The 23,915-nt window shown below is 48.7% G+C and overlaps 1 protein-coding gene across 1 annotated transcript in view; it reads right to left on the reverse strand.

Annotated features, from left to right (window-relative positions):
• LOC100122653 (serine-rich adhesin for platelets) overlaps positions 1 to 23,915 on the reverse strand; it is a 58,519-nt gene that overhangs the window by 9,165 nt on the left and 25,439 nt on the right. Inside the window, exon 8 of the mRNA XM_001606212.6 lies at positions 9,073 to 9,615. Within this exon, the coding sequence (XP_001606262.2) occupies positions 9,073 to 9,615 (543 nt within the window). The remainder of the gene's footprint in view (positions 1 to 9,072; positions 9,616 to 23,915) is intronic.

Here is a 23,915-nt window from a genome sequence, read left to right on the forward strand (position 1 = left end):
TTGTACACCTATATCGTCCCCCGAGAAATTCTCGCTGCAAATATAACGCCTCCTTGAAGTTGGCCAACTCCACTCCGCCGGCGTACGTCGTGGCTAACAACTCACGACGACAAGGTCCTTAATGGCTAATCGGAGTTAAAACAGGGGAGGAATTATCTCGGCGTCGTTGCAGCGGCTCACACAGCTGTTCCGATGATCCGCGGAGAGAACGTGATTTATAAGCGACTACGGCACGTCTCGACGAATCGACAAGCCGGGAATGTGGTACGTGGGCTAACTGTTACGGACGCGAGCGATTGCCGATATCTCTCTTGCTTGCGGATGGCGAACGAATGCTGCCGCCGATCCGGTTTTAACTCCTGGATTTATTTTTCGAGGAGCTTGATGTAGAACTGAGGAAGCTTGAGGAAAAAGGGACCGTCGTCGCGCGTATTGTTAGGTGCGCGAGTACTTGCAAAGTATAGATATATACGTAAAGGCTTCGCGTGTGCGAAGCACAGCCTTTTTTGATGAATTTAACGAAGAGATAAGGCTAAGTGTTATGCACGACTGCGTTAAGATACTCGAGTGTATAGGTAAGTGATTTATCGTCTCGCGAAGAGAGAGAGAGAGAGCAGAGAGGAAAAAGCAGTATGTTGTGCGATGTGCGATTTTTTTTTTGCTTCGCCCGCAATGATGAATTGATTCGATATTCATAATGCAAATCACGAAATTGAGAGATCGAGCGCGCGCCGGCATTGTGTAAAATGTAAATATACTCCGTTATAATAATACACGCATAGCGAGGATCGAGTGCGAAAATGGATCCCATCAATCACTTATCCGCTTTATTTAACGAGCGCTTATAAAACGCTCTCGCATTACGCATTTATGTCCCGCTGCATTATTTCTGCCGCGATAAATTATCTCGACGAAATTTCGCATGGAGACCCTTCGATTCACACGAATAAAGAAACAGCGCGAAGAGACGCGCGTATAAAAAATTAAAAATCGATTCGACATACCCCTCTCGAAGCTCTCCTCATCCGCGCGAGCGCATGATATCGCCCGTAAAAGCAACTCGACTTCCACGCGATTGCACAAACAAATTTTTCCCCGTCTCGACTCGCGCACTCGATGAATAATTACGCGCGCGAAGAGTCCATAAATTACGGCGACCTTGTGTTCGCAAGAAAAATATATATATATAGGCAGAGTGGGCGGGCCGGACTCTGCGTATAATGCTTATATAGAGATAGGGAGGGCGAACGAGCCGTCTGCAGCTCTATAAGGGTCATACATCTATATTCGCGAGTATAGAGCACATCGAGGGGATGGGCGACGATCGAGAGGGGGATGTTATATACGCGGGGGTGATGCTATCTTGATGCTAGAGCCAACAAGTGTCTAATCGTTCTCGTACACGTGAATCACCCGTGTACGTATGTGCCCACAAATCAAACTTTCAACGCTCTCTGATGCACTTTACTGCACCGCAGAAGTGGAACTGTGCCGTAACGGTGTCGTTGCCACATAACGCGATTACGCTTTTAATATCGATAACGTGTGTGCATACAGCTATACCGAACGTTTTATATATTGGATTAAAACGAGACTTGTAAGTTTTCCCGCAGCTTACGCGGGTATTGTGGCTGTTTGGCGAATCGATGCCTGTTATTAGATAAGAAGGTTCAGTGTCAACGATCAAATTTCAAAGTTGAATATTTAGGCTGTACAGTGTACTAAAGCACGCGAATTTCGCATAAAACTTTTAATCGTCCGGTTTCGGCTTTCAAATTTGTCATCACGCATCGAACCACCTCAGTCTGCGTACGGAGAAATCCTACACGAGGCTGTTTCTTTGCCTGGAGAATTTACCGAGCAGCAACTTTTATCGATTGTTCGCGAGCTTTATACACGCTTGCGCAGTAGCTTGATTATTTATGGGGCTGATTCACGCAATAAATCCGCCGTGTTCTCCCTCTATAGACCAGCGTCGAAAAGAAAAGTCAAAACCGTGGCCGCGCGAATCGCGAACTGCACACGATATACAAAGCTGCGGACGTTTATTTCTTGGCTTACGTGTACGCGGCGTTATGTTATCGCTCTCTCTCTCTCTCTCTCTCTCTCTGCAATTGCGCTTTATCACTCGGTGTATATTGTGCACCGGCGAGTTTATCGAGTCAAGGTCATCGGGTGAGTTCCAAATCCCTGCGAGCGAGTTTGAGTAATGCATCTCTATCTCTTCGCGCGCGATGAGTCATTGCGCGAACTTGAAAACAGAGACGAGATTGATGGTTACGCCGCTAGAGAGAGAAGATAGTTTGGAGGATCGATTATCTCTCAGAGAGTTTCAAAGACAACGGAAATAGCATCGTGTGTAGTTTGCAAACAATCGCGTTACCGCCACGAGTTACGCGCGCAATTATTTTCCTCGAAATATTCAGTTTTTCGGAAGATATCAAATAAGCGCCTCGCTATATAACGATAATGAGGACGATTTCGTGGAGGGCACACGGAGCCCGTGACTAAGAGACTAAATTTAGCGGCGAGCAAGCTTCGAGACACTTTTTTTCCTCTCTTTTGCGAATGGGAATTGAAATTTAAAATGCAAATAGACCTACCGGAAATACACTTGCCGCCGCCTCGACCGCACCGCTGGTTAATGCTAACCGACTATTTATACGCACTTAGCAACAGTGCCTAGTATCCGACATCTGAGAGAGAGAAAAAAATATGCGCTAATCTGCGAAAGACGATGTATTCTAGGACGGTGAATCACTGACGCGAATTTTCAATTGAGTTATCGCTATCTTTCTGCAATTTACAATTAGCTATATAAAACGACAATAAAGTCTTAGATTATCATTTTTACTTTGAACACGCCGACGCGATTTTTGCTGATCACCTGCGCCGTCTTTGTTTTTCTTTTCTATCGCAGCACACAAATCGGACGGCGGGGAAATCAGCTGAGTCGCGAAAAAAGAAAAGCAGCACACCGCGAAGCATTATCATTGCGATTTTATCAAGAGCGAGAGCACTTAATCCGAACGGCTGTTTAATAACAGCGAACGAAGCGCAGCGCCTCGAAATAGATTGGCGGCGGTATATTCTCGGTGACTTTGCCGCCGTATTTTCGTCTCCGCTTCGAAGCGTATTAGCCGGTCTTTGAGAAAGAGAGAATTTAAAAAAATGATCGAGGAAAACTGCATCGCCGACTTTCTCTCTATAAGGACTAATAATAGATCCGCAATGAGACGTCTAATTATAAGCGCGTTTAGAAAGACAATCAAAAAAGGAGAACTTGTGCTGTGTGTGTGTCAAACGATATAAGGTAGCTTATTTCACTCGTTACAGAGACGCAGGTAAAAATATAATTTATGATATACGTTTTTTTTATCTTACGCTGCAATTTCGAGTTTAAATAGCGATGATGCGAGAAATAATTCAACGGCTCCGGCGAGAAACTTGGCGCTATATAACCGAGAGTTTCTAGCGTCGCTATAGAAGAATCGTAAAATGCAAAAGTCTGCATAAAACCAGTGCCAGCTGACGTGGCGCTGCAACGCGAGATAAGCGGTTGTTGGAAACGGATTAACCTGCGCGACTGTTACACTTGCGTGTCGCTCCGCACATTTGCTGAATCGAGCCGCAGCGATTGTATAACGATAATACAAGCTCGTCGTTTGTTTTGATTCCGCAGCCGAACCGTTGCGCTCGCTAACACACACTATGTATTGGAAAAGAAGCATATAATAGTAAATAATTTACAGCTGATTAAAACCACGCTATTGTTAACACGCGCCCAATTATCTGCCAAACTCGCAGCGAACAATCGCTCAGCCCTGTCAACTCTCCACTCTCTAGACTTTCCGAAAATAGCGCATCAATTAAAGTTTGCCATTATTCCCAATTACTCGGCCGGCCTAACGACTCGTGTCCATCTCTTTCTCCCTCGCTGTGCGAAGAGCGAGGCTCGCGAGAAAAAAAATCACCAGCATTAGCGTCAATCATCGTCCCCTCTAGGGGAAAAAACCTCGATCCTTCTATTTCAAGGCTCACGCTAGAGAGAGTGCGAGCGCGTACAGGTTAGATGTCGCTCGCGAATTTCTCTCCACGCACACATGCACACCGCCGAGGAGCGTCGCCTCGAGGAGAAGAAGAAGAAGAAGAAGAGGAGAGTAGAAGTAGAAAAGGAAAACCGCCGCGAGCAGCGGAAAAAGGACGAGAGAGTCTAGACGCGGCTCCACCCTGAATCGGCAAAGAGAGCAAGAGGATGATCGGCTGTGCTCGAAAAACACGAAGGGCTCGATTTCGATGCGGTTTTAGAGTGAGAGAGAGAGAGAGAGAGAAGTGTCGTCGTCGTCGTCGGCGCCGCGCATGCACCATTCCTAAAAAGGAGAAGGGAACGCCCGCGCCGCCGCCGCGTGTGTGCGTCGCAAGAGAGAGAGAGAGAGAGAGAGCAAAAAGCCGGTTATTCGAAATTCAAATTTCCGCGAGGCCACGCCGAAACAACACTCGGCAGCACCTTCCGCGAATTCACTACGTATGCCTCGCACTCGACCAACGGCTCTTCTTCGCTTCTCCTCCTTTCTTTTTTCTATACGCAAGTATCTCGCGACTCGTGTGTAACGTGCATATATATATAATACGCAGTACCTGCAGGACACAGCGACGAAGGGGCGGCTGCTGCTGATCGTCTCCCACTTTCCTTCCGTCTCCTTCTCGGTCAACGCAACGTCGCGAGATGTTACAAACCCTCGCGCAGAGGACACACAGAGCGATTTATCCCGGACAGAGAGACGCCGATACGCAAAAACGTGCGTTGGGTATATACGAATAGTATACACAAAAGCCTGCGATGCGGCGTATACGCGCGACTCGACGAATCGAGACCAACTGCCGGTGCGCGCGCGCGCGCGAGAGAGAGAGAGAGAGAGAGAGAGAGAGCCCCGCTCTGCTCTGCTCCTTCTCCTATATGTGCCTTGCACTCTGCTGCTTCGTTTTTCTCTTTCTCTCTCGCGCGCGCGAGCGCTCGCTATGTGGGCACACAGCGACAGAGAGAGAGAGAGAGAGGAGAGCCGGCCGGAAGGAGTTCCGAAACACACGCGAGAATTGCCGGCGGCGCGCGCGCACACGCAGATGATATAAGACCGGCCAATCGCGAGGCAGGGAGAAATGCCGGCGGGAGATTTGAATTCGGTGCTCGCTTTTCGGCCAATCAGCTGACCGTTATATGCTATACTCATTATACTCTCTCTCTATTTTTGTTCGTGTATTCGCGACGCCGATAACGACTGCGTCATCGATGTTGTTTATATTTTTTTAACGATACCAACACCTTCTCATGCATGAACAGATAACGACACGGTATGTCGCGTGTAAAAATAAAATTAAAAAAAAAAAACAGCAATAAAGCCCGCGGGTAATTTTCCATCGAGCACGTCTCTCGGCCACCGCCTAACGACGCAAATTACATTCCTGAAATAATATCTCCCGTCACACAAGAGCGCGACAAACGCGCCTATCAACTCTCCGCAGCGTACCGACCGATAAGCCGCAACTATATACACGAGCATAGTGTCGCGCAGGATATCCTCTCGCTGAAAAACACATGAAAGAAACGCGCGTATAAAAAAGGAAAGCCACTCATTGTTTAACCGAAGAGCGATGTTTGATAACCGCTGCAGCCCAAGAAACACACACAGACGCGCAGGATTTATTTGAATAAGCGACGCGACGTTCACGGCACTTTAGAGAGGGCTCTCCGCCGCGTTGCGGGGACTAAAATAACTCAAGCCAACGGATAGTGCGCGCGGAATGAATCAACAGCGTCAAGTCGCTGCAGTATACCGGCTCATCGAAATCTGCTGTTACTTGCTATGCCGGAAGCCTCGCTGATGCGATTGCATACTTTTCCCTCTGCGCCTGAGTGTAGCTACAGTGTTTTGCTTTCAAGTTTCGCGGCGTCGCTTTGTCAGTGTGTGTGTGTGCGATTGTAACGAATTTTCTTGTTTTTTTTTTTCTAGACGTTCGAGTTTTCTTATAACACAGCAACAGTTTGAGAGAAGGATCGAAGGTGGCGAAAAAGCGCTCCGTTAAAATCCGCTGCGCACTCGACGACGACGTGGAAGTAAAGTGGGTCGTCGCCGTCGACAATATAACGAGATTTTTCTCCGTCGCTCGCTCGTTATATTGCACATCCAACACCTTCGACGACGTGTATCGACTGTTGGCTCAGGCTCTTGAGAGAGAGCAAGTGCCGCGACAATGGAATATTCTATTTAAACATCGTTTATTCAAGTCTACTAGTCGCGCGATCCGATCGATATTTCGAGCCTCGATAACATAGAAAGCGCGCGCTGCTCGAGACATTAACCTCCGGCTAACTGGACCGTAAACCGCGTCGGAGGTGTCTCTCTCTCTCTCTCTCTTTCTCTCGTGAGCAGCGGGTGAGAAGAATCAGTTCTCAAGGCTGCATAAAATACACATAACGCCGGCGAGATCGTCCATCGGTGATCAACGGCCAATTAAAGAACTGCACCTGTCGCGCAGATGCGACTATACCGTGTATATATATATATATATATATATATATATAAAGAAGGCGCGGGCGAGCTGCACAAGTATAGAGAGCCGCGGTATCTTGGTCTGATTCTTGCAGCGAAGGAAGCGAGGAAACGAACGCGACGACAATCAGTGCAGGAAGTGCATCGACTGTGTCTGTGTCTGTGTTGTATATGCATATATACGCGCGTACGTGCATCGGGTATAATAAAAGGCGTATAATAGCCGCACCTCGCGCGGAGAAAGCAAGAGTACGCGGCCGGAAAGTGGGCCGGACCTTACGAATGCAAGAATCCCATAGAATCCCACATGCTACTGCTGCTGCTGTGTTTCTCTCCGCAGTGCCCAGGGGATAACCCCTTATCGCTGGCTCATAAATCCCAGCTACGCGATGAATTAATCCTTAATGAATTATTGCCTACCGCTGTGTCCTTTGAATGCATGTCACGAGAGAGAGAGAGAGAGAGAGAGAGAGAGAGAGAGAGAGAGAGAGAGAGAGAGAGTTGACGCCCCGACGTTCCGAGAAACAGTGGGCGCATTAATCTATAATGTTCTCGCTCTCGCGATCGCGAATGTGCAGGAATGTGAGAACGAGATTTTCATATCGTCGCGCTTGCCTTAATTAAGAGCACACATTCGATAGATCGAGACGATGTTCCTATGTATAAACTCGTACACATAGCGCGTTAATTCAAATTTCGCGCGAAAATTAATAAGGCGGCGCGTAAATCACAATATAACTTCTCGAAACGACTCAGCGAATATCCCCTCGTGTGCAGTATTATACGGTATATTTTTTTTTCATACGCCGCCGCGATGATCAGCCGAGCATAACGAATCGCACGATCGAGCGTGTGTGTGTGCAGGAAAAATCCTACGGTTTTTCTTCTCTTCGCACATGTATACACCTCGGATTTCGTTGTTGCTCTTGTAATTGGAATCGATGAAAAGCCGGCCGCGTCGTTATACTCGCGTGCACTTATTTGGAAAAACGAGCTCGGCTCTATAATAACTCGCGCGTCCCGTGTCTATACTGCACATTTCGTTATGAATTTAATCGAGACGTTGTATACAGTCCTTTCGGCGTTTTAGCGTAATTAAACGAGGAGGGAACGTTTGATTTACAATTCGTAAACGATACCGCCTGCAGCTTTACTTATAAAATGCCTAATCCAAAGATCGGGTTCGTTAACGTTACGATTTTACCCTCCGCCGATATTCTTCTCTCTCTATTTCCGCGCAGCGCTTTTATCCGTCTCTCTCTCTCTCTCTCTCTATCCTCTATTTTGCCCGTTATTTCACGCGGTACGCTTTCGTCTCGTCAGGACGTCCCCGCAGCTGGAAGTTATTCCGGTGTCGCGTCGGAATGGCAACGAAGCGAAAAAGAAGCCGAAAATGCCGAGCATCCGAAGCGAGCCGTCCCTTCGCAACGACGTTATATAAATTGCTAGACGCTTATACGCCGAGCTCCCTCTCTTCTCTCCGCGGATTTATTGCCATCGAGTCGAGTGTTTGCGTTTGCAGACACAAAGCTATATTCGATATTGAAATTGTAATTGTGGGCGTCGTCCGGACCCGCCGCTCGAATTTGTGTAATTCGACGGAGAAGCGGACGATTCTCGCGGCTACCGTTGTGCATTGTTTCTGGCGAAAGTTGAAGGACCCCTTTGTTCCCTACGGCTACTCTCTGTCGCGCGCGCGAATTTTCGCTCCGTGACGCAATAATAATGGTCAAGGAGCTCGCGTGAGTCATGCATCAGCCGAGCAACAAGAAACCTATTGACGGATCAACTACGTCACACTCGACAGCAGTTAGTGTCCGTCCCCCCCCCCCCTCCGAAAAAAAGTGAGCGCGAGGCATAAACAAGCTCCAAGGCCAGAGGGAATTTCGCGCTTTTTGCGCGCTCGCGTGAAAATCTTCTAGAGAGCCCCCCTCGAAACAAAGGAGATCGAATCGACGGAGGAGCATGGTCTGATATTACGTGTCGAATCGTCGTTTCTCGAGTGTGCTTTTCGCGCGCATATCGGGAAGCCCATTAAGTACCGTCGGAGGCATGGAACCGGTTGCCAGGAGAGATTCTATGGGTATATAGGCAGCACGTGTGAATGTGTGTACGTAAGAGGCGCTCGATAATCGAGCCGAGAGAGGAGAGGAAAGAGAGGGAGCAGAGAAGTAAAGGAGGCGCGAGGTCAGGTCAGAGCGCACGAGGAGAGAGCCTTAACTGTTTGCCGATCTTTTGGTTAGTTACGAGCCTCCGCGCGCAGTCTAATCTATGCTTCTCCCGCGAGAGTGAGAGGTAATTTAGCCCGCGCGAGAGAGGCACATGTACAAACATTTTCTCTCTCTCTCTAATGCCGCGTGTTTAGCTCTCGGGAATTTTTCCTTTGTTCCGAAAGCTCTCCCGACAGAATGAGGCCCGGCGATGTTTACTCGCAGCCGTGTAAGCTGTCACGGGCAGAATAATCGGCCTGCAAAAACCTGCCTGCCTGAGTGGCTACTGTGTACACGAGTAGAAAATAACTCACGCTTAATCTCCGCGGGGAAGTCGTCGTCCTCGCGCTTCCCATGCTGCAGAAACTCATCGGGATAGTTCTGTCCCATAGCCTGGTCGAGCTTGCCGAACTCCTCGGGTGCCTCGTCCCCGGCGTCGACGTTCGTCTCCGGGCCCAAGTCATCATCATCCTCCTCCTCCTCCTCCTCCTCCTCGTCGTCCACGTCGTTGTACTTGGGCGGCTTGGGCCGATGCCTACCGTTGACGGTCTCGATGAAGTGCTGGAACTCGTCGCTGCCGTTCGTGTGCTGGATCAGGCCGGGCTCCTCGTCGGCAGGCGAATTCGGCTGTTGCTGCTGCTTCGAGAAGTTGGAGAAGTCGAGGTCGGCTTGGTGCTCCTGGTGGTAGCCGGGTTGCTCCATGGCGTTAGACTGCGGCACTGGCCGCGGCTGGAAGAACGACTTCGCTGCTATCTCGGCGGGCGGCGTCAGGAAGACCACTATCACCGAGATGTTGTCCTCGCTCAGGTTCTGCTTCGCCCAGTTCACCAGTGCTACGCTTGCCGAGTTGTAGTCACCTGTAACAGAAGATCCACTGCGTTATAGTCTCGTGCGTCTGGCCAACTCGGCTGCTTCTACTCGCTAAAAACTTTCTCAGCCCTCGAAGCTGTAGAACGCCAGCCTTCGCGGTGTAAGAGCATCGAGCGTCGGCCGACCGCGAGCACATCGGCTTACGCGAGTTTGTCGTGTCTAGGATGATCCGCCCCGGCGCCGCGACATGTCGAGTCTCTCGAGACCAGACTCTCGCGAGGACTCATAAATGCACGCGGACGTGTGTAACTCAAGCTCGAGGGATCGTTAGCGGGAGACGGCGCTCCTCGAGTGGCCTGATTATTTTAGCCGGAGTTTTTGCTACTGCGCTGTGCTTGGGTATTTCAAGATGATCCGACGTTAATTGGGACGTTTGTTTAAACAACCAGCCTGTATACGGTGACGTAATGTTTGCTTAAGGTAACCTACGTATATATGTGTGCGCATTATCGAGTTCGTTATCGCAGGGACAAATTACAGTAGTAACGAGCGAAGCGATGTATCAAGTTCGACGTTCACGACGTTTACTCGCATCCAAGTATAGAACGGAGAATCAAACACAGTGAAGCTATCGCGTGCCTGGCTAACTTTAGCGATTTTCCAACTCGCGAAATTTCGGCCGTACTATACGCAGTCGTATAATAGCAGTAGTCGAAAAGTTTGAGAAGCAAACGGTATGGCATAAGAGAGGACGACATAAAAGATAGAGCAAAGTAGACTACTCCCCCAAGAAAGTTCCATTGTATAAGTAGTCTCCAGAAGGAGAAGTAGATCTGCATAAGTAAAGAGTCTCCTCTGGGGGCCGAGGCAAATTTTTTCGGCCGCCGAGAAATTCCCGCGCGCCTCGTGGAAAAGCGCCCTAGGCTCTATACGCAGCACTCGCCGAGAGCCGGTATTGTTTTAAATTGAATCGTCGGGCGAATTTGCTTTTTAAATGTTTTCGCGCCCCGAGAGTGAAAGCGCGCCGCGCTATAATTTCGTCGATGTTTAAACATTTCATTGTTTTACGGCGAGATTTATTTCCAGAGTAGATTCGCCGATTAGATTCCAGCTAGTCACGGAATATTCCGGCGTCTGCTCACTCCGTCATCATTTTAGGCCTCTGCTGCAGCGTCGCGACGTCCTATTCCTTCTTATTGCAGACGTACACGAGGGGGCTTCCCGCGAGCGAGTGCAACGACCTCCTCTCGTCGGCGCATTTTCAGCTCTCCTAGTCCCTCTCTTATACACTTCGCGGCGCGTTTCCATACAGTCCTATACGCGCTGCAAGCTCTATTGCGCGTGGGCCGCGAGAGAGATCTGCGTTTTACGGCGCTGCAAGCTCTCCCTCTCTCGCGAGTGTAAAAAGTGCAGAATCGTAATGAAGCATCACCGAGACGAAGTTTATTGAATCCATTGTTTCGCCGCCGAGAGGATTGTGGAAAAAAGCTCGTGATGTGCTTGACGAGCACAATAGAATTATTATGCGCGCGTCGTAAATATCGATACCGCGTCGTCGTCCAGCTCGCGCAGCCGTGCATATGAATTTCGCGACGTGACCTCTGCAGGATTCTCGTGTACGAAATATCGTATACGCGTATAATTTTCTTACTCGAATATATAAATAAGTCTCGCCTTATCTGAGATCAGCCTCGAAATATCGAAGAAGCTCCGATAGCATCCGCGACGCTCTACGCTCGCTTCCCTATCCGATAAGCCGTGAGATATCCCTCTCCTCTACGCATAGTTTCCAAGCTTTAAACTCCTGCAATAATTTCCCTTCACAAGGTCAGCTCTACTCTGCGCTGCACAACACACACCCCCCGGGTCGCTCGGGATAATCGGCCCCGCGCGATGCAATCGGCGGACAAAGTCCGTATACGGATCTGCTGAGCCTGTATAGCTACTCTTATTAAATTTCTTTTTTCTTCGTCCTCTTCCAACTTTCTACAATACAATATCGTGTATAAGGAGAAATCGACGCGAAAATAATTGATCTCGAGAGAGGGAGAGAGAGAGAGAAAAAAATACTTATCTCTCGCGAGCGCGCCTAACGCACGTAGGATCAACGGCTGATTTATAGCTGACGCAACTTCCTGCGCGCCGAGGGGAACCGCTCGGAGAAAAAAGCGCGACGCGTTTCCGTATCACCGTGAGACTATTGCGAGAGAACTTTGGCAATCTCTGACGAAACGCGCGCGAGATCTTTGCATAATTTTCGATAAGCGCGAGCTTCGGATGTGCCTGCCGTGAGGCATTATGTGTACCCATATACATTTCCATTCGGGATCGATATACGCTGATGTATCTTTGATGCGAGTTATCATTCGCGTGTGTGCCGAGTGTATAAAGTCTCCTCTACGTCGCTCAAAAATGAATGAATCGTACAGCGAAAGCTACTCGGCCGAACGTCTACCCTCGTTAATTGTCCCTCTTTCCCCGAATCCAATAAAAGCCCATACACCCACGCACGAGCTGCTGCTCGGCCCCCTTTGGTATATCGATAATTTCTTCGCGCGAGGCGCCTCCTAATTTACTGTAACTGCCGGTGGGAAAGACAAATAAAAGTCGGGGCATATACACTGCCATTTCGAGCTACTAGAGTATCGTTTTTTCTTCTTTTCTTCCAAGGCTCCGAAAAGGATCAATTCAAAGCGAATTATACCCGAATTCCGAGGATCGAATGTACAATCATTTCCGAAGGATACGACGTACGCGACGCGTTTATAATTCGTCAGACCACTTAATACAGCCGCTCTGCGGCGCAGCAGCATCGACGACGCCGCCAGAGGCGATCCCATTGTCGCGTAATAGCGAAGCCGCTGGTATTATATCGAGCTTGCAGCGCTCTGGCACGGATAATTAGATTCGAGCGCGCGTGAGCGGCTGGCTTATGCACATGGATGGAAAACGAGACGGCGCTAATACGCCCCTCCCGCAGAGTTTAGACAGCTCGAGTATATGTATTATTATTATTATTATTATTATTATACGTCTCGTTCGAGCTTTTTATACTCGCTATGACTCGTCGCTGTGAAACTCGGACAGTGAGTCACTATACTAGAAAATATACAGCGCGAAAATCATCCATCACGAAAAAAAAAAACGAGTCGACGTTCATACATAAAAAAATCTCCCTTTTCACATCAGCAGAAGCAAAAAAAAAAAAATAAATAAAATCACGTACACACGCATGAAATACCCTCGCGCTCTCTATCTCTCTCTCTCTGACTCTCGCATCAATCAGAGAGGCAGGGCACGTGCGCTCGCGTGAGCGCATGCGTTCGTATACCGGCGAATTCCCCATTGGCCAGCCGAGCCGGCCCAGCAACACGCGCCGTACCGGCATCAGCAGTAGACTACTGATGCACAGCGCCGAGGGATGGCTGCGGACAGAAGCTTCTCTCTCAGCTCGTTTAGCGAGCTTTGGAAAGTCCTTCTGCAGTCGGAGCGGAGAATACGAACAAGATGAATTATTCTCAGCTTTTAGATTATACTTGTGTGTGTGTGTGTGTGTGTGTGTGTGTATATACATGTGTGAAAAAAGTTGAGAATAACTCGAGCGAGTGACGAAAGTTCGCTCTTGGGCTCCGAAAAAAGCCCGCAGATGGCGCGATGATTTCATCCGCAGGCTGACTAATCCTGTCGAGACATTTATGCTCCCACTCGCGCGCGCGTGTGTGTACACAGCACTATACGGCGATAACGGCTGCACCCTAGCGACAGACGACTTTCGGCCGCTATACTTTCTCCCCCTAATTTATGCTATACAGACACGACGTCGCTGTATACTCTGACTCGATGCACTCTGTGGGTGTGACTCACAGGACTACCCCCTGTGCTTTTATATTATAAGATAGAGATTTCGAGATTTCTGCAGAGAGCTGCTATACGTCATTCTCGCGAGTTTATCGCGTCGAGGATATTAAGCGTTATTGTATTTGCATGCGAGGTATTAAGATAATGTAATCTTATTTCGGCTTGTAATGTAGTTTGTCGGAATTATTATAAGCGAGAGCTGAATCTCGAGGATGAGGAGCATTAGAGAGACACGGAGCCGCGGAACGCGATGAGAATGATAATATTGCTCGAAAAAGCAAACACGTAAGTATAGAGATTCGAACGAAAATAGAAAGCTCCGAGGGAGGAGTGGGAGAAAAAGTCCGATCCCTAAGTAGTCTGTATACGCTCGTGGAAAATCCAGGATAAACAAAGCTCTCTCTTACTCCCGAAACTCTAGAAGCCCAAGAAAAAGTTGCGGCTATTCTTTTTTTTTCCGCCGCTACGCTTCTCCTCTCGCTAAAAGCATCGAGAGCTCTCATCTCTCTCTCTCTCTCTCTCTCTCTCTCTCTCTCGCTGCAGCTTTTGCATTGAGTTACAAGGAAATATTGAGTTACGCCGGACACAATGCCGTAAGCAAAGTACACCGCTTTTTCTTCGCGACGTCGCGAGCTGGGAAAATTGGCCGTCTGAAGTGGGCTGCACAGCTCGCGGCTTTATGTCTGGCCGCTGCGCTTTTCTGCACACGTATACATTTTCCGAGCCGAGCGCTTCTCGCAAAAGGCCTAAAAGCTGGAAGATACGAGGCTCTTGTCCTCTTATTCAGAATGTAATTAAGGCTTTTAATTAAAAAGTCGCGTCGGCGATGCTTCTCGCGTATATACATCGGAGGCAAGTTTGACGCGATCGCGGGAAATTAGTTTGGCCGGAAGCGCGACGAGCCTTCTTCTTCTTGGCGAAATGTCAACTACGCGGAGGCGCTTGAAATTATAGCCGCAGTTAAGCCCTTAATGCGAGCCCATCCCTCTCTCTCTCTCTCTCTCTCTCTCTCTCTCTCTCTCTCTCTCTCTCTCTCTCTCTCTCTCTCTCGCGGTAAAGTGTATTATAACAACGCGCGGCGGTGTACATCGAGCTTCGTATATATACAGTAGCCCGAGCTGCGGCGAAAATGACGAGAAGACGCTGATTACTTTTCTTAATCGAGCGCGAACTTTCTCATTTTCCATTCTGTTAACTTTTCCAGCCAAGCGCGGCTCGACTGTCTAGAAATTTCTACGCTTCTTGTGCTGCTACTTTTTTTTTTTACCATAGACATGTGATGCTGGCAGCAATAAAAACCGAATAAAAAACGCGTATCAGCCGAGACGATCTCCTCCTCGAAATCTGCTCTATCCCCGTTTTTTCCAATTTCAAAGACAGAGGGACACGTATAGCGAGAGCTAACAAACCCCTGGCGAGCAGCCATGTACCTTAGACCTATACAGCCGAATAAGCCTCCGAGGCCTCCTGCAAAATGTAGCGCTGAATAGATATAGCTGCTGCGGTCCCCCTTTATATGTACCTGTTTTATATGTAACTCACGCGGCTTCGAGGGGTCTTATCGATTCTCCGCGGCGCACAGGGCCTCGACTCTCTCGCCCTTTTTTCCTCCTTCTCGTCGCTATATATATATACTCCTCCTCCTTCGAGAGATGTGACACGCAGGCGCGAGCGATCGATAAGACAAATTTTTGGCGACTTTCGGCGACGCGCCCAAGAGGAGAATTCCATACATTCGTGCTTTTTTACGGCCCTACTCCATTCCCGCTGCCAACACGCTTTATGGATGTAATCTAGAAGTATTGCGGCTCTATACGGCGTTTTTTGCCGAGGCTGAGTCATGCGCGAGCCCGTTTTCGAGATTACGTTACGTAAAAAGCTCGTTACATAAATTAAATATTATATCGCTCCCTGTATCCAGATACGCTATATAATACAGGCGAGTATATTGTTTCTTCTTAATTAAGACGTACAGTATAATACAGTTCGAAAGCTGCGCCCGCAAAGAACAACAAGCCGGGAGTAATGCTACGCATGAGGCTCGGGGTAAATTAAGCGGCTCATCCGAGTATGAGCTAATTCGAATTAGCATAAATTAATTTGCATCTCAATAAAGCGAGACGCGACATTGAAAAAGCGCACGCTGGAGAGAAATGCGCGAAAGTCCAGCGAAGCGCGAGCGGATATGGTATATTGTAAGGCGAGAACAAAAAAAAAATTGAGACGCTTTTTTGGCCCAGTACAGCGCGTGTCGAAGACGGCGGCGCCCCGTTGTATAAACTGCAATATAATCGCGCGGTGAAATCACGCCCGGGCTGTGTGCGTAGAGTGTATGGGTGAAAGTGGTGTAAAAAAAAGTGTTCCGTTATTGTTGGGGGGGCCCTAAAAACGGAGTCGGCCGCACAGGAAACGATCGATTGTTTTCGAGAAGCCGGTCGTTATTGCGGTGTAGTGTGTGTGTGTGAATTTCGGACTGACCCCCGCGGTATAATTAGGTTTTTCTCACATAGCGTATAGATCTCGAGATACGTATGATCCGTTCTACACACACACACACACTTTGCCTGCAAGTTCAACGAACTGACTCAGACAAACACACACACGCACAGGGACGATCTAGATCTCTCCCTTACGGATGAAGTCATCTCCGGCGCTCATCTCTCCGCGTACACGCGTGCGGATCGCTCGTGTCAATCGGCCCAGCGCGATATAACTCAACTCTTCAACTTTTCCCTTTGTACTGCGCTCTCGAGCCTATATTTATACACAGCGGCACATCGCGCGATCCGAGAGCCAATAAGGTGTGTGTGTGTGTGTGTGGATCGAGAGCCTCGCCGCTCTTGTAAGCTCGACGATAATAATGGGAGTCGGCGAGAGATCAGCGCGAAGAGATAAGGGAGAGATATCCGTTGGTATACGACAAGGAGGATCATACGGGTGTATGGATGCCGATTTGGATTTTTGAGAGGTCGAAAGGCGCTTGAAACGCAAGGGCTGCATACATCCGCGGCCAATTACACGGGAGGCGAGCGCTGGCCGGTATCCAAGTCTCCGTCATCCGCGTGATGTACATCGCGACAAAAAGCCACATACACGGTGTAGTATGCACAAGTACTGACCGTGTGATCAACGCCCGCTGAAAATTCGGTCCTCGTGTGTGTACCACTTCTCAGCGGCGGAAGCAGGCCGAGAGCACCGCCAGGACAATCCAGCTCCTGTTCGCGGCTCTCGAATCTTATATCCACACGTTCACTCTCTATATACCTATACAAGTATATCGGACACTCGCGCTCCTGTATCGGGCTGTATGTCAATATCACTATCTCTCTCGCTACTATGTGTATAGCGAGTGTAGAAGACGCGGCGGCGGCGTTGTTTCGGGCGTGGCGATTCGCGATCAACTGGCAGCGGAATCCACGGGAGACGAGCTGCGCCGCGAAGCCACCGGTCCGTGAGTCATGCCGCGCCGCTACCCCCGACGCCCCCACCAGCCTCCTATATCCTCTCTCTCTCTCTCTCTCTCTCTCTCTCTCTCTCTCTTTCGCTTGCGCCGCTCTCTCCCCCGCCGCCTACTCTCGCTCTCTCTCTCTCTCTCTCTCTCCCCTTCTTTTTCGTGCAGAGCCGACACGGGCCCTTTACTTCTTGCGCGCATGTACGGCTCCTTTCGCTCCTGCGCTCTGTACCGCTCGGAGTACCCGAGGATCTTTGAAAATTCGGAGGGTGCGCGGCGCAAAAATAGAAGCTGATGCGACTGAGATCGGGAAATTTCGAGGCTTTTTGCCGAATCGCCGCGGGTATTATTACAGTATAGTACACCTTCCCCGACATGTGTAAGCTATCGATCACGGCCCTCATTAATGGCTGAAATGTTACACGCGTAAATTTAGAACGACCGCACGGGGGGTCTCGGGCACACGGGCTATATGGACTGCACTATGGACTCCGTCGGGCTTTCTTCTGCAGCAGGTGTTCTGCCTTTTCATGCGGCTGAAATTTCTCGAGGGGGAGGTCCGCCGCAGGAGCAGCGCCCTGTATATAACAATGGAAATTTATGCGACGAAATTGATTTCCCTTCGTTAATTATATGTACGAGAGAGCTGCTCTCGTTCTTGGGTATAGCTGTAGAGGCGTATAATCTCGTTATCGCGAATTTCGCTATTTACCTCTAGTCGAAACGGAGTCGAAATCTATAATACAATGGCTTGGGAGCTTTCAAAATATTTATTCGCAGGCTTATACGTGTACAGGAGAGACGGACAAAAGTGTGTAACGTCGTCGTATATCTGTCCCGGGTCGAGAGCACGTAGTATCTATATAGTTGCGGTGTATGCTCGGCGATAAAAGAGAATCATATTTCCCGGACTCGTGTATACATATACAAGCTGTGTTACTCATCCGACGTGTAAATATTTGCAGCGTCATGGACAGCCCGCTAATTTGGCATAATTACTTTTCCTTCATCTCCCTTCCTCTCTGTGTGAGAAAAGCAAACTATTGTTGTGTTGCAATTACACGAGTTTGTCGATCTCCGTAGCTCTCGAGAGCCGATTGAGAATCATTATGTTTGAAGTATAATTGAAGCCACAGAAATTCACGCGTGGTCCCATTGTCGCGTAGCTACTGCGCCGGTCAGTTTGCCGAACAGACCAGCCCGAGTTTTCGATTTGCATATGCATGCTTTCTTTATTCCCCGCCAGGCTTTTTCGCCAGCAGCGCCGAGTCTGCATACAAATCATCCTGCCAACGGGAGTGTACACACCTCTCAGGTTACCGAAATTCCCGATCGAGACTCCGTTGACCAAAAAATTACTACGTTTATTGTTGAAATATTTTTTCGAACATCAGCACAAGCATCGAAGATACCTTGAAAGCATCTGTACACAGCGTATCTCGAAGAATTTCAAACGAACGAACGAACGAACGAACTGACTCGCTCTCGGCCGTCGTAATTTCGTCCGCGCCGCGTTTTTTGCTATCCCACCATTTTGAAGCATAATTGCGCTGAAAAGAAAGAAGCGCAGCGGCGCGCGGCAATCTTTCCTCTTCGCTCGGAAATGCAAATTATTTTCAACTGAATTCGCCCGGAATGTCGGCTTTTTAGGCGCGTGTAAATTTTGCAAATATACGCTGTCTAATGAGCGATTCTCGTTCCTTCGTCGTGTTGTACGTAATATCGATAGCCGATTAACTTACGTTGAATAGCAGATATCATCGATCCGATGCAACAATAACGATCTCTCCTCCGAACACACGCTTTCTCTATTTCACAACAATAGACGCAGATAAGCGTAAATATGAAACGCTCCAGTTTTCCTCTCACTCGATGACGTGAGCTAATCCAAAAGGACTAATCGTATAGACCAGTATTTTTCCGAACGACATTCCTCGCAACGAGAGCACAACGCTCGAGGCTAGAATTTTAAAGCGCGGAAGAGAAAAAAAAACGACGAATCGTCGTCCAGACGAATCGATCGCCGCGTGTATTTACACCGGGCAAAAATTGCCGACTATACGAATACACACGGCAACGGCGGCGATTGTGATGAGTCAAGCCGGGGTGTAATTGCTGATAAGCTCGGGGGGCTCGTGACATTGATGGATAGACGCGCCGTCTCTCTCTCTCTCTCTCTCTCTCTCTCTCTACGCCGCTTTTCTCACGGTATTATACGATTGGGCTTTTGATCGTCTCCGCGGCTCTCTCGACGTGTGGACTTTTGATTCGGAATCTCGACGTGCGTACACCCTCCGAAATTCTTCGAGCGGAAAATTAGAATCAAAGCAACGCGTCTTATCTCGATGTACATTGAAAAATAATATACGTTCGAAAAGTATATACTCTGTCGATCGCCATACCGTCGAGCAGAAGTGAAAGATGGTTTCGCTACGCCGAGAGTATATAATCGTGAACCGAGGCGATCGCTTTATAACAAAGCTGCCGTACAAGAAAAAGGAGCCGAGGAAGAGGGAGTAAGAGAGCCTTGACCTTTTCCGGTTGGAGAAAGGCCGCGTCAAATATGGACCTCTCGTCGTCGCGATCGCGTTACGTCGACCCTTTTTTTCCCTGACTTCCCGCGTTGCTCCACACTACTCGCTTTCAGTGCCACGTCGCGAGGAGGATGGAAAAAAAAATCGGCAGAGAGCATCTCTCAATTATAACATCCACAGACACAAGCGTCGCATAAATCAATCGCCGCAGATTAAGACACACACGCAATCACGCAACACAGTGCGGCGAGAGAATGAGCGAAATCAGGCGTCATTGTATACGTGCTCCACTACAGGCCTCCCGCCAAGCCCGTTTTGTCTCATCTGCTAACAATAACGACATTATGCGCGCGATTCGGTTCCTGCACGCGCTCGCGCCGCATTGTCCGCGTTTTCCGTCCATTCACACTTTCTCCTCCCTCCCCCACACGTTGTACGTACATATTATACCCTCGTATGGTGTGTATAATACTCGCTACTAATAATAGTCGCGTTGCTAACGATGCTCGCGTGTCGGGCAGGTGTACGTGCGTGTGCTTTCTTCTTTGGCCCTTTTGCCGCGAGAGAGATTTAGAGGCTCGCTCGGCTGCCAGGAAAACTTAAGCTCGAGCATTTGTCATCGAAGAGAACTCGTTTCGTGCGGTCTCGAGGAATTCGTCCTTTTGGGAGTTACGAGGGCAGAAACTGCGGGCAAGAAAACGTGCGGCTGCACCAGGTATGCTAGCGATGTTTCCGCACATCTGTATAGTTTCATAGAAAATGACGGAGAGGGATGCCGTATAAGCGAATAACCTGCGTCGTTTACCATATAAACGTGCCCCCGCTTTTTCTCGCCTCTTTAATGTATTTATCGTATGTAACGTTATAGAAATCGCTCTCCGGTTTTTAACCGTATCAGCCGATCTTGCTTATCTCCGCTCTCCCATCGCAGCATCCTTCGAATCCATCTGCAGAATGAGAACCGCGATGGAATTCCAAAAATCATCGTCTTCAGCTCGCAGTCCACATAAATGAGCTTCCACGTGGAGGTTGATGAATCGCGCGCGAATATAATCAATCCTCTCGGGCACGTAAACTCGAGCATTCGGCAAAAAGGCGCTACGTGCTCGGCATCGAGCTTCTCTCTCCCGAGAGAGTATATAGCTTCGAGTTTTATAATAAGCGGCGATGAGCGCCGAGTGGTGTAGTAGGTAGTAGTAGTGTACTCTTATCTATCCGAGCTATGAGCGCGAGCCGATTTAATAGACCTATTACTTGCCAGCATAATCACAGAGACGGTTTTATACGCGCGTTAGTCGAGGCGCATCAGGCACGAGCTATCCTCTTTTTTCCTCGGCGTTGATATGAGCACGCGATATGCGTTTTCGAGCAGTATATGCCGTCATTAAAGTCGAAAACTGAGGGTGGCTTCCTTTTTGCTTCGACTTTATTAGCCGACGCTTCTTATTCATCGAGAAGCTTTTGTGTAAACTCAGCTCCGAGTGATCGAGGCTCGGCGACAATTTCGCCTACGCGACTCTGTACACACAGCGCGGCGAAGGGAATTTAACGAGCGTCTTATTTCTGGGAAGGCAAAATTATCGGCCAGTCAAGAGAGAGAGAGCTAATGATTGACTTGTAAAAGCTGCGTTGGAGTTGCTTTCCGGCATAAGTTATGCACATTCCTAAGTCAAACAACCGTGACAAGTTGTTATCTCGTGTCTGTGTAAAGCAACGTTTTCGCCACCTGTACATTATAAGCGGAGAGCCCGGAGTTTACGTCAAATTTTGATATTCTATTACGAGCCTCTACCAGCCCATCGCTCACGATTTTCCCAACGATGTATCATATGCGCGGCAAACATCGACGGCCATTACTCAAACAGCTGTATAGAAATTAACGCGGAAGGTACATATACACGAACTGCGTGGGCGTCGAATTCATGAATGCGAATTGTATACGAACATTAATCATAATTAAACGGCACGCGAGGATCGAATTTATTTAAGGGGAATAAATAACTCCACAGGTGAGCCAACAGACCTGAGTTAGTGGAGTTGCAGCATCTCGCGAGTGGGTAAAGTCGCGCCGGAAAACTGGGCGTTTGCTATATCGGCGACTCGATTAATCAAAGCCGATAACCTCAGAAGTCGAACTTACGGAGCTGTCCGCTGTATGGATAAGTGCGCGATATGTTAATGTCCCCGCTGCGCAGCGAAATGATAAATAGGTCGGAAGCCGAGGACGCGGAAAAAATACACTCCTGGGAGGGTTGCGTCACGTGTGCGGTCAGGTCGTTATATTATATTATACCACGTCGTCCGCGCCTCTCCTCCTTTATACACGTCTACTATATTTACACGAAGCTATCTGACCCGACTTAATTGGCCGAAAAACACGTGCTGCATACGGTCGATCAGGGCGTACACATTATACAAAAATAAAAATAAAAAAACGAGTTTTGAAAAGAGCACATCAGCATCGCGCGAGATGAGCAGACAGACGCGTATACGCCCACGATAAAAATATAAAAAGGAATCTCTCGCGCTCGGGCTGCTTCACACGAGAGAGCTTGTCCTTATCGCCGCTAATTACCAATTAAGCTAATGCCACACAGCTCTCGCGCTAATTGTTTCGCTGCGCCCGCTTGCGTGGACCTACTTTTCAAGTGTATTTCTCCCGAGCGAACAGGCGAGAGATCGCTATCGTTATATACGGATAAAAATGCGCCGCTGACTTCGCCCATTGTCTCGCCTCCTAATTGTCGCGGCGGCTTATGTAAAGGGAAGATATAAATTTATATATACGTACACGCGCGAAGAACAAGTCTCTCGACAAAGTTATTCTTCTCGTATATCGGGAGCAATCGAGGTGTAACGCGTTCCAATGGAAAGCTAATGAATCCGCGCAGGATCGATCGCGTGCGCTCGCGTGAAAACGCGATAAATATAAAAAAGGGAGGGAAAAAATCATCGAGCTGTCCAATTAGGAGATGTGTACGAGTGCTGCTGTGATATGAAGAATTTCACCGTATCCATAGCAGCGCGCGGCTGAATTAACACGTGCACACGCGCACACGCATACGGTCAAGGTTTACAGCGGGGCGTTTGCGGCTAGCCGAGCGTGATTCGCGCGTGAAAGCCCGCGCAGAGTCGCTTCGAATATTACGCTCGTGATTTTGCATTGTTGCGATTTCGATTTATGTAGTTTCGCTCTCTCGTGCATAGACGCACACGAGAAATTGCAGGAGGGTGTTTTTTTTTAGTCTTCGCGATCGCTGAATTCGCGTGAAATTGCGAGAATGGGTCGTTTGCGAAATTTATGCTCTTCGTTCGAATGGAGATACATCTCTGGGTGTAATACTTCGCAGCCGCGAGTGCTCGTTATGCTCTCGTGGATGGATTCACGGAGACGATGTGATGCCTCTCGAAAAAGCTCGTTGTTCGAATGTATAAGCCTCGAGAAAGTCAATCCGTCTATAAGGATACTACCGCAGCGAAACAAAAGTTGGCGCGTAAATAAGCGAAAACACAAACACGTATAGTGAGAGACGGTCCGGGGGGTGTCTGGAACAGGTCAATCGTGACGCAACATCCGGGATAGAGCCGGTGGAATTGCCGGAGCGTGCGGAGCAGGTACGTGTATTACACACACACACACACACACACATAACCTGCCCCTTTCTCACGGCGAAGCTGAGCAGTAGACGTACACCGCGATGGAGTTGTTGCGGAGAATCGAGCCAAATGAACTCGGTTATCTCTTGGCGCTTTTGACGCTCGTCTGTGTAACGCGATACCTTTCTCGATTATCCCGCGAGAGCTTTGTCTCATATACCTATACACAGACTCGCATATAACAGTCTTTTGTTGTATACAGCACGTGTGAAATTCGGTCGATCCGAGCCGTGACGCTCGAAATTCCCATAACGTTCTCTCCTCGTGAAAAAAGTGTTTACAATCACATCGACGAGTGCATATCCCCAGGAATACGAAACCCCTCTTCAGACGAGAAATGCAGCGAGTCATATACTTTTTACCAGAGATCGCCGCGAAATAAAATGCGTAATAAGAATCCCCGAAGCGGCAAAACAACGGAAAAATCGAACGATCTCTCGGACACGGAATCTCGTAGCTGTGTATTGTGAGAGGAGGGATCGTGACGTCTGAGGCCGCTTTCCTCTCGCCACGAGTGAGAGAGAGAGAGAGAGAGAGAGAGGCTATTACCACATCGCAGCACATTCCGAGCGGATGATTCATCGCTCTCTCGACGTGTTAATGGCTCGAGTCGCTGCGCGAAAAAGTGGGAATTTCATTATTTTCGGCAATTGAATTATGTACCGCCGATACGGAGTGTATACGATATCGAAGTGCATTTGTTTTCGCTATCGGAGATCTTTGTAGGCTGCGCTGATCGAGTGCGAGTCTTATTGGTTTCTCCTTTTTTCTCAGCTGGTGTATTGAATTCGTGTATAGCGGTTACTATCCAGAGCTGACTTTTCATTGCTGTATCGTAGAGGTTTAA

Source organism: Nasonia vitripennis, chromosome 2 (genome assembly GCF_009193385.2).
Source record: "Nasonia vitripennis strain AsymCx chromosome 2, Nvit_psr_1.1, whole genome shotgun sequence".
NCBI classification, from domain to species: Eukaryota; Metazoa; Arthropoda; class Insecta; order Hymenoptera; family Pteromalidae; genus Nasonia; species Nasonia vitripennis.